The sequence below is a fragment of the Anomaloglossus baeobatrachus genome, chromosome 5, assembly GCF_048569485.1.
Source record: "Anomaloglossus baeobatrachus isolate aAnoBae1 chromosome 5, aAnoBae1.hap1, whole genome shotgun sequence".
Lineage (NCBI taxonomy): Eukaryota > Metazoa > Chordata > Amphibia > Anura > Aromobatidae > Anomaloglossus > Anomaloglossus baeobatrachus.
The window spans coordinates 28,521,386-28,538,940 of record NC_134357.1 but is presented as its reverse complement, the minus strand read 5'-3'; the positions used below and the strand labels follow the sequence as shown (position 1 = coordinate 28,538,940).

Genomic DNA, 17,555 nt, shown 5'->3' with positions numbered 1-17,555 from the left:
TAATTATGTAACCCCTATTAACCATGCATTTATCACCTATCCTGTGGATAGTTGTTTTTTTTTTTTAATGTGGGCCAACCCTTTTAAAGAGTCATGGCTGAAAGTGTGGGCACACTTGAAATTGTTCCAGAAAATGAAGCATTTCTCCCAGAAAATTATTGCAATTGCACATATTTTGAAATACACATGTTTGTTTTCTTTGTGTGTATTGAAAAAACACACAAAAAAGAGTAAAATAGTAAATCGGACACAATTTTACACAAACCCCCAAAAATGGGCTGGACAAAATTGTGGGTAAACAAAATTGTTTCAAGTGTTTGATGCTCATTCAAACTCATTGTGGCAAGTAAAAGATGTGGGCAATATGAAAATCACACCTGAAACCAGATAAAAAGGAGAGATGTTGACTCCATTTTTGCATTGTGTGTCTTTGTGTAACACTCTAAGTATAGAGAACATAAAGAGAAAAAGAGAACTGTCTGAGGACTTGTAACCTTGAGACTGTTGATATTTTTCAATAATTTTGGTTCTCAAGTCTATCTCTAGAAACCTTGATGTTCCTTTGTCCACAGTGCACAACATAATCAAGAAGTTTACAACCCATTGAACTGTAGCTAATGTCCTTGGATGTGGATGGCAGAGAATAGGTTATGAAAAGTTGCAACACAGAATAGTCCGAATGGTTGATAGGTCGCTGCAATCAAGTTCAAAATTCAAGGTGTCTTGCAGGCTCAGGGGACATCAGTGTCAGCGTGAAATATCTGGCCACATTTGAATGAAATGAAACACTATGGAGGAGACCCAGGAGGACCTCACTGTTGACAGACACATAAAAAAAGCTAGACTTCAGTTTTCCAAAATGAACGTGAGTAACCAAAATCCTTCTGAGAAAGTGTCTTGTGGACAGATGAGACCAAGTTAGAGCTTTTCGGTAAAGCACATCATTTTACTGTTTACTGAAAATGGAATGAGGCCTACAAAGAAAATAACACAGGACCTACAGTCACACATGGTGGAGGCTCAATTATGTTTTTGTTTTTTTTGCTGCCTCTGGGATAGGGGGTATTGACTGCATGCAAGGCATCATGAAATATGAAAATTAACAAAGGATTTTGGGTGGCAGTTTAGTGTCCAGTGTCAGAAAGCTTTATTTGAGTCCTTCACCAAGAGTCTTGCAGCAGAACAATAACCCCAAACAGACTTCAAAAAACCCTAGAAATGGATGGAAACAAAGCGCTGGAGAGTTCTGAAGTAGCAACAACGAGTCCGGATCTAAATCCCACTGACATCTGTGGAGAGATCTAGAAAAAAGGGGGAAGAGAAGACGCCTTCAAATATGAGAGACCTAGGGCAGTTTATAAAGATGAGTCCAAGATTCCAGGTGAGAGGAGTAAGAAGCTTGTGGACGGTTATAGGAAGTGACTGACTGCAGTTATTTATTCCAAAAAGTAAAGGTTAAAGAGTGTGCAACCAAATATTAAGTGGAGGGGGACAACAATTTTGTCCGGCCTATTTTTGTGTGAAATTATGTCCAATTTGCCTTGTTTACCTCGGTTTGTTTTGTGTGTGTTTCTAATACACACACACACAAAAGAAATAAACATGTGTATAAAAAACATGGCTAATAGTAATAATTTTCTGGTAAAAATACTTCATTTTCTGGAACAATTTCAAGGGTGCCAATACTTTTGACCATGACTGTATATGACATCCATATGCCCCAATGTGAAATACTGTCTAAAAGGGTGTACTCATTAATATGGTTATTTTGTGCCCATCTTCTATGCTTTGCGCAAAATCTTTTTTATTCAAAGTTGTATATAATGAAAGTTCTCAGTCTGTTTCTACAACTCGTGCTCTTACATTATCAGGGCTGAAAGGATTATACATTCCAATTAAATCGAAACTGGCATCCCACGCTCTGACCCCGCAGAACGAACCGGGAGCCGCTGATATTTCTTGTTCAACTGTTGAGCCAGGCGCTACCACTGCTTGTGTGAAGGTCATTGAAACCTAAAAAGATAAATTATATGTTTTAATAAATATTAACTGCAAATTAAATTGATCCAAGCATATAAAAACGTTATCATCACATGTACAGGTGCATCTCAATAAATTAGAAGATCATCAAAAAGTTAATTTATTTCAGTAATTGAATACAAAAAGGGAAACACATATATTATATGGAGTCATTACACACAGAGGGATCTATCTATTCCTATATATTATATAGAATCATTACACACAGAGGGATTTATTTCATGTGTTTATTATATATTATATAGAGTCATTACACACAGAGGGATCTATTTCACTTGTGTATTATTTATTATATAGAGTAATTACACACAGGGAGGTCTATTTCAAGTGTTTATTATACAGTCCCTGACAGAAGTTCTGTCGCTTTTCTATGTTATGTAAATAAAAGCTTATAACCTGACTTTAAATTCATCCATTGGTTTCATAAATTACTCTTTTGAAAGCTGAAAGCCTCCCAAATTTGGTTTAGGTTATGAAAATAAAGTTGCTGCAAAACTGAAATATTGATCATTTAATGAACACAGAAAGGTCAGCTTTTGACAAGACAAAAGTTTTGTTGCCTTCTCATATAATGCACCCAATCCCTATTTACATCCTAACCTGTGCTCACTAAATGATCGGTTAATTAGTTGGTCTGTATAAAAAGAAACTCAGCACCCCAGACCTTCACTTGAACTGCAACTTGACCTCTGACAACATGCCAAAAATCCACCCTGCGATTATCAAGAGGCTGAAGACCAGATCCACTGCAGAGGTGGCTGGCACCTTTAATGTATCTTTGCGTCAAGTACAAAGAATTAAAAAAAGATTTGAAGAGACTGGAGATGTTTTTGACAAGCCCAGATCCAGCAGACCCCGCAAGACAACTGCTCAGGAGGAACGTTTGTTGGTTAGAAAATCCAAAGCCAGCCCCTCTTCCACTGTAGCAGAGCTCCAAAAGGCCTGGTTAATAGAGATGAGCGAGCCTCTAAAGGCTCGAATTCGGTTCGGTTCGTCGAACGGAGGCCCCGTTCGAGTTTGGTTCGGCGAACCATTCGACGAAACTCCTGAACCCCATTGAAAACAATGGGAGGCAAACACATAAAAACACATGGAAAACACCTTCAAAAGGTGTCCAAAAGGTGACAAACAACTCCCAAGACAACACAAACACATGGGAAAGTGACAAGGACAAATACTCATGCAAAAACAAAACAGCTGGACTAGGAAAAAGAAGAGGAGACACAGATATAGGCATGTCATGCCCTTCTAAAATCATGTAAAACACAGCAAGGGGACTCCAAGCAGAGTCTCCCTTTTTTCCAAAATTTGGACCCCACGGACACCACTTCAGTGGCATCACTTGTGCCCCAGTTGCAAACTTGACAGGTAGTTTTGCATCAAGCACAGTCAAAAATACGCGAGCCTTAACTGTCCCCAGGATGACACCGGGGTAGGTAGAAAAGTCCTTGCTGATCCATGACTTGTTCATCTTGGCTCATTGTTAAAAACACAGCAAGGGGACTCCAAGCAGAGTCTCCCTTTTTTCCAAAAATTGGACCACACAGACACCACTTCAGTGGCATCACTTGTGCCCCTGTTGCAAACTTGACAGGTAGTTTTGCATCAAGCACATTCCAAAATACGCCAGCCTTTACTCTCCCCAGGATGACACCGGGGTAGTAAAGTCCTTGCTGATCCATGACTTGTTCATCTTGATGAACGTTAGTCTGCCCACATTGTCACTGGACATACGCGTGCGCTTATCTGTCAGCACACACCCAGCAGCACTGAAGACACGTTCAGAGAAAACGCTGGCTGCAGGACACAACAAGATCTCCAAGGCATAAGTGGCGAGCTCAGGCCATTTTTCAAGATTTGAAGCCCAAAATGAGCAAGGCTCCAGTTGCAAAGTCATGGCATCGATGTTCATTTGGAGATACTCCTGTATCAACCTCTCCAGCAGTTGACTATGTGTCAGACTTCTTGTCTCTTGTGGCCTTGCATTAGATGGTCTAAAAAATTATGAAACGATTACATAAAATTGCTATTACCAGCACCAGATACGGTTTGAATGATAATGGCGAGACAGTCCCATGCTTGCCAAGTTACAACTGGGAGATTCACTCCGCGCACCACTGGTGTTTGGTGGAAAAGCCGAGCTAAGATTGTGTAACAGCTTCTGCTGATACTCCTGCATACGTGCGTCCCTTTCTATGGCTGGAATTATTTTGCCAAATTTGGACTTGTATCGGGGATCTAATAGTGTGGCAACTCAGTAGTCTTCATCATTTGTAATTCGGACAATCCGAGGGTCATGTTGTAGGTAGTGCAGCAAGAAGGCGCTCATGTGTCTTGCGCATCCAAGCGGACCAAGTCCTCGCTGTGTTTGTGGCGGCGAGGTGAGAACCGCGCTTTCTTCCTCTGACATCTCCCCCAACCTCGTTCAACCGAAATTTGACCAAGATGACCCTCATCTGCTGAGTCTTCCATGGCCATCGAGAGTTCGTCCTCCATTTCTTCCTGGTCTCCTGCACCTTCCTCAACATTTCGGCTGCTACCATGCGCCCTTGTTAATCCCTCTCGCCCACCATCCCATGCCTGCCGCCTTGGTGATGCTGAACGTCTGGACCTTGTAGATGTTGGTATCCCTTGTGCATATGAATCGTTCTGTACTTTCTCCCCTTCCTCTTGTCCCACCCCCTGACTCCGAATAGTGTTTAGCGTGTGCTCCAGCATGGAAATGACTGGAATTGTCATGCTGATAATGGCATTTTCAGCGCTAAACATATTCGTCGCCATGTCGAAACTTTGCAGAAGGGTGCATAGGTCCTTGATCTGAGACCACTCCAGCAGCGTGATCTGCCCCACCTCTGCATCTCGTTGGCCCAGGCTATACGTCATAACGTATTGCACCAGGGCTCTGCGGTGCTGCCACAGTCGCTGCAACATGTGGAGAGTCGAATTCCAGTGTGTCGGCACATCGCATTTCAGGCGGTGAACCTACAGGCCGAAAGACTTCTGGAGCGATGCAAGTCAGTCAGCTGCACCAGTTGAACGGCGGAAGTGAGCAGAGAGTGACCGTGCCCTGTGCAGAATCCCATCTAGGCCTGAATAGTGGGTTAAAAATTGCTGGACAACAAGGTTCAACACATGAGCTATACAAGGCACGTGTGTCACCTTGCCCATTTCAACGTAAAGACCGCCTGATGCCGTTGAGCTCTGCTGCCAGCATAGTAAGGAGGTGTGCGGGATTCCTTATGCGCAGTTACCACACGGGGGGCCTGACCAGGCAGGATTGGGGCAGAGGTGGAGGACCCAGACGAGGTTGAGGAGGCAGAAGCAGTGGAGGAACTTCTACATAAAGAGGATTGACGCACAACTCGTGGGGATGGCAAGACTTGTTCATCAGACCCTTCTCCATCTCTCACTATAGTTACCCAGTGCCCAGTCAGTGACATGTAACACCCCTGTCCATGCTTACTGGTTACTGGTCCAAGTATCAGTCGTGAAATGCACCCGTCACACACAGAGTTTCTCAAGGAAGCGGTGATGTTGTGTGTGACATGCTGGTGTAGCGCAGTCACACCTTTCTTGGTGAAGTAGTGGTGAATGGGCATCTGGTACTGGGCCAGTGCGACTGACATAAGGTCTCAAAAATCCTCTGTGTCCACCAGGCGAAACGGCAGCATTTCGGTAGCCAAGAGCTTACAGAGGGTGAAAGTCAACCTCTTAGCTTTGTCATGGCTCGGAGGAAATGGCCTTTTATTTGTTCACATCTGAGGGACCGAGATCTGGCTGCTGTGTGGAGACGGTGTTGAGTAGGGTGTCCCTGGAAAACTGCAGGTCTGTGAGGAAAGTGCAGGCGGAGACATGATGTTGCCTTCATCCAAAGTTGGTGCTCTTGATGTCTGAGAGAGCTCTACACCAGCACTTGTTTCCCCTTCCAAAACAACTGACGACCTGCCAAGTAAACTGCCTGTTGCGGTTAAAGAGGTGGAAGTTGTGCGTGAAAAAACATGTGTGACAGCTGTCCCCACAGTCATAGAGGATGTAGTGTTATGATCCGGAACCATGGAAGACCACCATAAATCATTGGTAAAAGGTGACAAGAGCATTGGCAACTAATCAGGCCGCCATCTCCTTACTAACCATTACAACTTGAAGTAGCCGAGGGGTGAACTAACATCCTGTGCACCGTGAACCCAGCCGGAGAACTAGCTATCCTAAAGGAAGGAAAGATGAATAACTCTCTGCCTCAGAAAATAGATAAAGAATAGCTAGCCCCCCACATTCAAAGACTGCGGTGATATAGGAAAACACAATACACAGATAGAGGATAAGATTAGCAAAAGGTGAGGCCCCCACTGACTAAAATAGGAAAGGGGCTGATGGTGGCCAGAGAAAAACCCTACAAAATTCCAAATTCCTGATAGTACAAAAAAGCCCTCAGCTGCAGGGAGTTTCCCAACTGAGCAACTGAGAGGGAAGATCCCTGCATGCAAATAAACTGAAAACATCCACAGCAAATGACAAACTCAGATAAGACCAAAAAGCACAAAGCAACGAATAAAGAGCAAAGCACTTATCTGAGGTAGATGTGGTCTGGAGCAGGGTGAAGCAGGCTGGTGAACAAAGAACAACTGACATCCGGCATAGCCTGCTATCAGACCAGGATTTAAATAAGCAGAGCGTTAGCAAGGGAAACGCCCATTGCTCAACACACCTGGTCTCTGTCCAAACCATTCCTGACCACAAGAGGGAGCCTCCCAGCAGCCAAAGCATAACTGTCATTCACAACAATGAAGACCGTGCGGATACACTTGAAGGGGCAGATGGTGGTTGGCCCGCTCCGCTAGGCCGCATTGTAGCATGGTGAGCTTCCCACTGGGACTTATGCTTGTTATTCATGTGACAATTCATGGAAGAAGTTGTCAAACTAGTGAGGTTTTGGCCTCTACTTATAGATTGGCGACAAATCTTACATATGACATGATTTGGGAGATCCTTTGTGAGGTCAAGAAAGGACCAAGCTAGGCAACGCTTAGAGCCCATGCGACCTGCAGAGCCACCCCGACTTGTGCTCAGAGGCAGAGTTGTGGCTGAGAATGCAGTTGTTGACGTGCTTCCAGTACTCCGACTCTGTCCAGGTAACTTCGTCGTCAGTCGTATCCTCCTCCACCGCCTCTGGTGACCTCCTCGAGTGCCTGACTGTGGGATGACAGTAAGTGGGATCTAGAACTTCATCATCAAGCATTGTGTTTTCACTCCCCTCGCCCTCAGACGTAACCTCTTGCTGCCCTGACTGAATAGTTAAGTTAGTTGTCATCCTAATCAGGTATCTGCGTCTCATCATCATCAGTATGTTCCTCATTGTCTCCACCAACAGGTGTTACAGTTTGGGAATGAGGGTCTACATTATGCTCAGAAACTTGGTCATCAGGGCCTGAATCTGACTCACAAAGCTTCTGGGCATCACTGCAGATCATTTCCTGGTCTGTACTCACTGTAGCTTGGGAGCAGACCTCTGATTCCAGGCTATAATGTGACTGAACAGCTCTGCAGACTCAGCCATCTCTGCTACACCATGCTCTGCAGGGCGGGTGGAGACTTGAGAGCTGGGAGAAAGCAAGTGTGATTGGGGTGACAACTCAGAGGACTGTTGTTTTTTGGATGTTCAAGTTGAGGTGGAGGAGAGGCCACTTGTTGGAGCACTTGAGATCCATTCAAGCATGTTCTTTTTTTGTGCATCATCTACCTTTGTTACAGTTGTTCAGTTTCGTAAAAAAGGTAGCGCATCCGATTGTCCACGGAAAGTAGTAGACATCTTACTTTTGCTGGAAGATGGCCTTTCTTCAGCAGATGTTAATGTAGCTTTCCCACCTACCCCACAGACACAAACTTTTTTTCCTTTTACAACACGCCTGTTCCCCTTTCCACCAGCATCTGTCCTTTTGCCACTCATTTTGTTAGCAACAAGATTGGACACTTAAAATGTGGTAGCAAAAATTGAGAGGTGGTGTAGATTGCAGAGGTGGTCTAGCTTTATTGACAGCTGAATAATCAAAACACTGAGTATCCCAGTCAATTTTAGTATGCCCCTAACAGTGGCAGCACGATTTGCAATTAGAATTGCGTAGCAAAAATGGACAGGTGTGTACAAGGCAGAGGTGGTCTAGCTTTATTGACAGCTGAAGAACCAACACTGACTATCCCAGTCAATTTTAGTATGCCCCTAACAGTGGCAGCACAGTTTGCAATTAGAATTTCGTAGCAAAAATGGACAGGTTTATAGCATGCACAGGTGCTGTACCGTGATTGGCAGCAAAGGAACACTAAGGTAGTATCCCAGACAATTTTAGTATGCCCCTAACAGTGGGAGCACAGTTTGCAATTAGAATTGCGTAGCAAAAATGGACAGGTGTGTAGCATGCACAGGTGCTGTACCGTGATTGGCAGCAAAGAAACACTAAGGTAGTATCTCAGACAATTTTAGTATGCCCCTAACAGTGGCAGCACAGTTTGCAATTAGAATTGCGTAGCAAAAATGGGCAGGTGGGTAGAATGTAGGGGTGCTGTGGGTCACTGGACAGCAAAGGAACACTAACTTAGTATTCCACACACTTGTAGGATGCCACAAAAAGTGTCAGCTCTTTGGGAAAATAAAATAGCATGGCAAAACTGGGCAGATGGGTAGAATGCAGGGGTGCTCTGGGTCAGTGGACAGCAAAGGAACACTAACTTAGTATTCCAGACACCTTTAGGATGCCACAAAAAGTGTCAGCTCTTTGGGGAAATAAAATAGCGTGGCAAAACTAGGCAGGTGGGTAGAATGCAGGGGTGCTGTGGGTCAGTGGACAGCAAAGGAACACTAACTTCGTATTCCAGACACTTTTAGGATGCCACAAAAAGTGTCAGCTCTTTGGGTAAATAAAATAGCGTGGAAAAACTGGGCAGGTGGGTAGAATACAGGGGTGCTGTGGGTCAGTGAACAGCAAAGGAACACTAACTTAGTATTCAAGACACTTTTAGGATGCCACAAAAAGTGTCAGCTCTTGGGGGAAATAAAATAGTGTAGCAAAACTGGGCAGGTGGGTAGAATGCAGGGGTGCTGTAGGTAGCAGCACAGCGTTTGCACGGACCTGCCTAGCAGCTATGGCTATGAACGCCTGTAAATCAGCCCTGAAAAGGGCTAAAATAACCAGTAGTCCCTAATCCCTAAAGCGCTGTGTAGATTGCACTGTATCTCTATAGCGCACACAGCAGCAGCAGCGGCAGCGGTGACTGTCACCCACACGCAGTAGAGATATAATGGCGGCAACGGGGAAAATGGCTGTGTCTTATAAGGCAAGGACATGTGACATGCCCTTGCTTGTCTGGCAAAAATCCACTTTGCAGTGTGTGTCTCTGTGATTTGCTGACAGCCTGGCCCGCCCCACTGTACGTGCGGTGAGGGAAAAAAAAAAAATGGTGATCGGCATTCTCTTAGCACTTAGCAGTAGCACTGATCTAAACCCCGTCCCCCCCACACAATATACGCTGAATTTTGATAATAGCGTGATTCACAGTGACTCACACTGTTACAGTGAAAGGCCAGCTAGTAACTAGCTAGGCTTTTTGTTGATCGAACCAGCTCAAACGTAACTCGAACTTCGAGCTTTTAGCAAAATGCTTGAGTTCAGCGAACCTCTCGAACACCCCCCAAAATCATTCGAACATGACATTGGCGAACCACGAACCTCGAACATCGCTCAACTCTACTGGTCACCTCAAGTCCCTGTGTCAACTAGAACAGTTTGTAGGATTCTGTCTCGAAATCGCCTCCATGATCGAATCAATGCCCAGAAGCCAGCACTAAACAAAAGGCAATTAAAAAACCGTGTGGTATTTGCCAAGTCCCACAGCCTGCTAAACAGATGGACACTGGAAAAGTGGCAGAAGGTGGATTTCTCTGATGGATCTTCAGTTGAATTACACCACAGCCACCATAAATACTGCAGGAGACCTACTGGAGCCGTGTGCATCCAGAAACCAGTTACAATTGGTGGTGGAAAGATCATGGTGTGGGGTTACATTCAGTATGAGGGTGTGCAAAACCTTTGCAAGGTGGAAGGCAATATCAATAGCCTAAAATATCAAGAAGTATTAGCTACCTCTTACATTCCCAATCATAAAAGGGGTCAAATTCTGCAGCAGGCTGGTGCTCCATCTCAAACATCCATCTCTACAACGAAGTTCCTCCTGGCAAAGAAGATCAAGGTGCTCAAGGACTGGCCAGCCCAGACACCAGACATGAAAATCATTGAGCATGTTTGGGGTAGGATGAAAGAGGAAGCTTGGAAGACAAAACCAAATAATCTAGATGAACACTGGGAGGTATGTAAGACTGCATTCTTTGCTTTTCGTGATGACTTCATCAATAAATTGTATGAATCATTGTTGAACCGCATGGATGCAGTCCTTCAAGCGCATAGAAGTCACACAAAATATTAAATATGGCTCTAATAGCACCAAAACTTCATTCACCAATGTTATGCAACATATTTTTGTATTAGAAGTTAATTATTTGTTTAAATTTCACATTACTTTCTGTCGGCGACAAAACTTTTGTCTTGCCAATATCTGACCTTTCTGTGTTCATTAAATGATCAATATTTCAGCTTTGCAGCAACTTTATTTTCATAACCTAAACCAAATATCTGAGGGTTTCAGCTTTCAAAAGAGTAATTTATGAAACCAATGGATTAATTTAAAGTCAGGTTATAAGCTTTTATTTACATAACATGGATAAGCGACAGAACTTCTGTCTGTCAGGGACTGTATATTATATAGAGTCATTACACACAGAGGGATTTATTTCCCATGTTTATTATATATTATATAGAGTCATTACACACAAATGGATCTATTCATATTATATAGTCATTATACACAGAGTGATCTATTCCTATATATTATATAGAGTGATTATACACAGAGGGATCTATTTCACGTGTTTATTTTTGTTAATGTTGATGATTATGGCTTACAGCCAATGAAAAGCCAAAAAGTCATTAAATCAGAAAATTACAATATTTTATAAGACAAACTGAAAAAATGAAACAGAAATGTTGGCGCCTACTGAAAAGTCTGTACAGTAAATGCCTCAATACTTGGTCGCAGCTCTTTTTGCATGAATTACTGCATCAATGCGGCAATGTGGCATGGAGGCGAGCAGCCTGTGGCACTGCTGAGGTGTTATGTAAGCCCGGGTTGTTTTGATAGCCGCCTTCAGCTTGTCTGCATTGTTGGCTCTCATAGATTCTCTATGGGGTTTAGGTCAGGAGAGTTTGTTGGCCAAACAAGCACAGTGATACTGTGGTTAGTAAACCGGGTATTGGTACTTTTGGTAGTGTGGACAGGGGCCAAGTTCTGCTGGAAAATGATATTTCCATCTTCAAAAAGCTTGTCGTCAGAGGGAAGCATGAAGTGCTGTAAAATTTCCTGGTAGACGGCTGCGCTGACTTTGGCCTTGATAAAACCCAGTGGAGCTACACCAGCAGATGACATGGCTCCCCAAACCATCACTGATTGTGGTGACTTCACACTAGACCTCAGCAGCTTGGATTGTGGCCTCTCCACTCTTCCTCCTGACTCTGGGGCCGCGATTTCCAAATGAAAGGCAAAATTTACTTTCATCTGAAAACAACACCTTGGACACTGAGAACAGTCCAGTTCTTATCTCCTTGGCCCAGATAATACGCTTCTGGCGTTGTCTATTTGTCATGTGTGGCTTGACACAAGGAATGTGATACTTGTAGCCCATGCCCTGGATACGTCTGTGTGCGTTGGATCTTGAAGCACTGACTCCAGCAGCGTCCACTCCTTGTGAATCTCCCCAAAGTTTTGAATGGCCTTTTCTTAACAATCCTATCCAAGCTGCGGTTATCCCGATTGCTTGTGCACCTTTTTCTGTCACACTTTTTCCTTGGACTTAACGTTCAATTACTATGCTTAGATACAGCACTCTGTGAACAGCCAGCTTCTTTAGCAATGACCTTTTGTGGCTTACCCTCCTTGTGGAGTGTGTCAGTGACTGCCTTCTGGACATCTATCAAGTCATCAGTCTTCCCCATGATTGTGTAGCCTACTGAACCAGACTAAGGGACCATTTTAAATGCTTAGGAAGCCTCTGCAGGTGTTTTGTGGTAATTATTCTAATTTTCTGAGATAAGGACTTCTGGGTTTTCATTGGCTGTAAGCCATAATCATCAACAATAACAAAAATAAACACTTGAAATAGATCCCTCTGTGTGTAATGACTCTATATAATATAAAGGAATAGATCCTCTGTGTGTAATGACTCTATATAATATATAGGAATAGATCCCTCTGTGTGTAATGACTCTATATAATATATAGGAATAGATCCCTCTGTGTGTAATGACTCTATATAATATATAGGAATAGATCCCTCTGTGTGTAATGACTCTATATAATATATAGGACCACGGGGGAAGACTATTCTCCTTATGGAGACCTGACAAACCAGTCTGCTTGTCAGTGGTAAGGGGACTTATAGCTGCAATGCCCCTCTGGGAATTATTCAAATTGACAATTTATATAATTTATAGGAATAGATCCCTCTGTGTGTAATGACTCTATATAATATATAGGAATAGATTGCTGTTATGATTCAGGGACCTAGAAGGATCAAAAAATGCGGAATCCCAAAAAGGTAACAGAGTGGCTAGAGACTTAACGGACTGCAGACCTAATCCTGACACACAACTAACAGTAGCCGTGGGGCGTGCCTGCGATGGCCTGGATGCTTCGACAAAGCAAGAGAACTAAATAATCTCACAGATAGAAATATAAGAAAGCTAATCTGCCTCGGAGTAGTCCCCAAAGATAGATAGATAGCCCCCCACATGTAAAGGCTTCGGTGATATAGAAAAATACAATACAAAGACAGAAAAGACAGATTCAGCAAAGGTGAGGCCCAAACGATCTTTATAAGAAAGGATAGGAAAGACCAACTGTCTGCAGCCGTAAAACCCCTGATATATACCAGCACTACTGATATGGAAATATCCTGAGCTCACACAACCTCTCCCCCACTGTATCAGCACTCAGATGTTACTGGGATCCAAAAACACTAATACAGATGAGGGACTGAATTAATACCAAGCATGACAAACACAAACCTTGCAGAATCATGGAGCTAAGTATACAGACACTCCCAGCAGGGAATGATCCCATTCCACCACAAACTCTACACAGACAAAATAGGAATCATGCATTAGTATCAATGCAGAAAAAGCAACAAGAAAATTGGAAGCAAACAGCAGAGGTACAAAGACCACTTATCTGATAGTAGTTCTGGAAGTGAGCAGAGCTGGTTACAGAATTTCCTTAACACAGAGGAGCAATTGACCACCGGCAAGGAACCAGAGAAAACTACTCAGTTAAATAGCCCAATCTGACCCTGATTGCCAGTCCTCTGCAGGTGAGTCACTTTCATTCCACACATCAACTGCACCGCCAGCACTGACCACAAGAGGGAGCCCCAAACTGGAAAACGTATTCACAACAGATTGCTCTGTGTGTAATGACTCTTTATAATATATGTGTTTCCTTTTTGTATTGAATTACTGAAATAAATTAACTTTTTGATGAGATTTTAATTTATTGAGATGCACCTACAGCTTTCTGGCCAAAAAAGCAGCCATATATACATTACTTTTTCAGTATTGATCCTGAGTTATATCCTGTATTATACTCCAGAGCTGCACTCACTATTCTGCTGGTGCAGTCAATGTATACATATATTACAGTACTGATACTGAATTACAATACTGTATTATACTCCAGAGCTGCACTCACTATTTTGCTGGTGCAGTCACTGTGTACATACATTACTGATTCTGTACTGATCCTGATTTACAGTTAGGTCCAGAAATATTTGGACAGTGACACAAGTTTTGTTATTTTAGCTGTTTACAAAAACATGTTGAGAAATACAATTATATATATAATATGGGCTGAAAGTGCACACTCCCAGCTGCAATATGAGAGTTTTCACATCCAAATCGGAGAAAGGGTTTAGGAATCATAGCTCTGTAATGCATAGCCTCCTCTTTTTCAAGGGACCAAAAGTAATTGGACAAGGGACTCTAAGGGCTGCAATTAACTCTGTAGGCGTCTCCCTCGTTAACCTGTAATCAATGAAGTAGTTAAAAGGTCTGGGGTTGATTACAGGTGTGTGGTTTTGCATTTGGAAGCTGTTGCTGTGACCAGACAACATGCGGTCTAAGGAACTCTCAATTGAGGTGAAGCAGAACATCATGAGGCTGAAAAAAAAGAAAAAATCCATCAGAGAGATAGCAGACATGCTTGGAGTAGCAAAATCAACAGTCGGGTACATTCTGAGAAAAAAGGAATTGACTGGTGAGCTTGGGAACTCAAAAAGGCCTGGGCGTCCACGGATGACAACAGTGGTGGATGATCGCCGCATACTTTCTTTGGTGAAGAAGAACCCGTTCACAACATCAACTGAAGTCCAGAACACTCTCAGTGAAGTAGGTGTATCTGTCTCTAAGTCAACAGTAAAGAGAAGACTCCATGAAAGTAAATACAAAGGGTTCACATCTAGATGCAAACCATTCATCAATTCCAAAAATAGACAGGCCAGAGTTAAATTTGCTGAAAAACACCTCATGAAGCCAGCTCAGTTCTGGAAAAGTGTTCTATGGACAGATGAGACAAAGATCAACCTGTACCAGAATGATGGGGAGAAAAAAGTTTGGAGAACAAAGGGAACGGCACATGATCCAAGGCACACCACATCCTCTGTAAAACATGGTGGAGGCAACGTGATGGTATGGGCATGCATGGCTTTCAATGGCACTGGGTCACTTGTGTTATTGATGACATAACAGCAGACAAGAGTAGCCGGATGAATTCTGAAGTGTACCGGGATATACTTTCAGCCCAGATTCAGCCAAATGCCGCAAAGTTGATCGGACGGCGCTTCATAGTACAGATGGACAATGACCCCAAGCATACAGCCAAAGCTACCCAGGAGTTCATGAGTGCAAAAAAGTGGAACATTCTGCAATGGCCAAGTCAATCACCAGATCTTAACCCAATTGAGCATGCATTTCACTTGCTCAAATCCAGACTTAAGACGGAAAGACCCACAAACAAGCAAGACCTGAAGGCTGCGGCTGTAAAGGCCTGGCAAAGCATTAAGAAGGAGGAAACCCAGCGTTTGGTGATGTCCATGGGTTCCAGACTTAAGGCAGTGATTGCCTCCAAAGGATTCGCAACAAAATATTGAAAATAAAAATATTTTGTTTGGGTTTGGTTTATTTGTCCAATTACTTTTGACCTCCTAAAATGTGGAGTGTTTGTAAAGAAATGTGTACAATTCCTACAATTTCTATCAGATATTTTTGTTCAAACCTTCAAATTAAACGTTACAATCTGCACTTGAATTCTGTTGTAGAGGTTTCATTTCAAATCCAATGTGGTGGCATGCAGAGCCCAACTCGCGAAAATTGTGTCACTGTCCAAATATTTCTGGACCTAACTGTATATCCTGTATTATACTCCAGAGCTGCACTCACTATTCTGCTTGTGCAGTCACTGTGTACATGCATTACATTACTTATCCTGTACTGATCCTGAGTTACATCCTGTATTATACTCCAGAGCTCCAATCATTAATCTAACCTATCAATATTCTCTAATTCTCCAACCTCTATAGCACATATTTCCATGTTTTGAGTATTATTGCACCAACCTCATTTTTAAAGCAGATTTCTACGTCCACATGCACATAGTCTGAGATGATTTCTGTCTGCATCGGTGCCCAAATCAGGATTTCAATGTTGATTGCAAAATCAGAGTTTACATACAGGTCTATGCTGTAGGATCCTTTCCAATCTGTAAGGACAGAATCTGAATGTTACATTCCCATATCCGCTCCTGTATAAAGTATCAGCAGATGTGTGAAGTGGCTGATACTGTATTATCAGTTCTGCAGGGCGGATTCTCACCGTCGCTCAGCGTCTCAGTCTGTGTGCTGTGTAACTTAAATCCTTCTTTTGATCTGACCTAAAAAAAAATAAAAATTATTAGATGTAAAAAAATAAAACAGAGACACGGGAATCACTACAAATACCCACCCCAGCCATTAGCTGATCGGCTGCTGCTGTCAATCAAAAAGCTGCTCAGTTTACAAACTTTACTTGCTTGTGTTTCAAAACCTCTACATCCGAGCTGACAACTAAAGGTATGTATAGAATCAGCCCGATAGTGCCAGTATAGCACTGGCTTTAGGTTATAGTCTGCACAAAATATTGTCTGCACCGGCCATTTCATTGTCTGCACAAATTATTGGATGGTCTCCCAGTCCCGATCCGTGCACCACAGAAGTAACCAGGAGGATTCAGTTTTTCCAGAGCTTCAACAGGTGAGCTGGTCTAGGTTTTGCTTTTTGCCATATATATATGTGACGCCCCTGGACTATCAGGTCGTCACAGGGTATTAAACAATCTACCCTCCCGTGCAGTATCCACCTCCCTCTTGGTTATGGGTCCCTAACCAAATGGTGTTGCCTCCAACAGCAAATCAAATCCTAGATACACCCTGCACCACACCCACCTGACACACCAGTGGACGGCTTGAGTGGAATAGAGTTGCCCACCTGGGGGGGAGGGGGGTCAGGAAGGGGAAGTGAGGAGTGTAGTCAGTCTGTGAGTGGAGAGAGGGTTGGGAAGTAGCCCTTGAGCTGTGAGGAGCTCTGAGGAGGTCGGGAGCGGTGACTCCCATACGAAAGCCGTCTAGGCTGCAGACGGTGGTCTGGGCCTAGAGGTGTCAGATCCCCAGTCGCAGGGGATCGTGGCAAGGGGCTCGGATCTGTCAGGCAGGGCAGCCGGCGGCCTTGCATCATCACCGGTCCAGGACCGAGGCACGACGGGGTACGTTGACCCTAAGTCGGGGAGTAGCTGCAGGCAACTCGATAATTTACGCGTAGAGAATGGAGCCTTCAAGATTAATTCCCAACCTCTCCAGAATCGGTGCATTAGCGCAACGAGGGGGATAGGACTTTCCACCCAAAACGGTCCAGAAAATCCCAAGCGTGAGCCCTGAGAGCAAACTCCCACACTTAGCCATAGTGGGGAGCAGAACCTGGTAAGTTTCATACTACCGGGACCACCAGAGAAGTAAACTTAGTGCCAGGAGGCAGGTCATGGATCACCAGTCAGCACCATTGGGGATGGGACCCGAACTAGCTCCCCTCAGTGGCAACGGTGTCCAGAGATTTGGTTTACCCGCTTGTCGGTGTTTGCTTAATGGACTGAGTACAAGAGCGACCCCTGCATCCCATGGCCTTATCCCCCGCACCGAGTCCCGGGGCATTTCCCCCTACCCGTGGAAGGTTACAGCACCTGGCTGCCCCTGTCATCACCCCGGGTACTCCCCCACAGCAACAGCAGTATTCCCCCCTAGTTACCGTGCACCACGTGTGGCATCACAAACTATATAAT

The 17,555-nt window shown here is 43.8% G+C and overlaps 1 protein-coding gene across 1 annotated transcript in view; it reads right to left on the bottom strand.

The window, feature by feature from the left end:
* Nucleotides 1-17,555, bottom strand: part of LOC142312595 (ovostatin-like) — a 297,827-nt gene that overhangs the window by 161,945 nt on the left and 118,327 nt on the right. The window contains exons 13-15 of the mRNA XM_075351587.1: nt 16,062-16,095; nt 15,806-15,948; nt 1,864-2,013 (exon numbers count right to left, since the gene is read on the bottom strand). Coding sequence (XP_075207702.1) covers nt 1,864-2,013; nt 15,806-15,948; nt 16,062-16,095 — 327 coding nt within the window. The remainder of the gene's footprint in view (nt 1-1,863; nt 2,014-15,805; nt 15,949-16,061; nt 16,096-17,555) is intronic.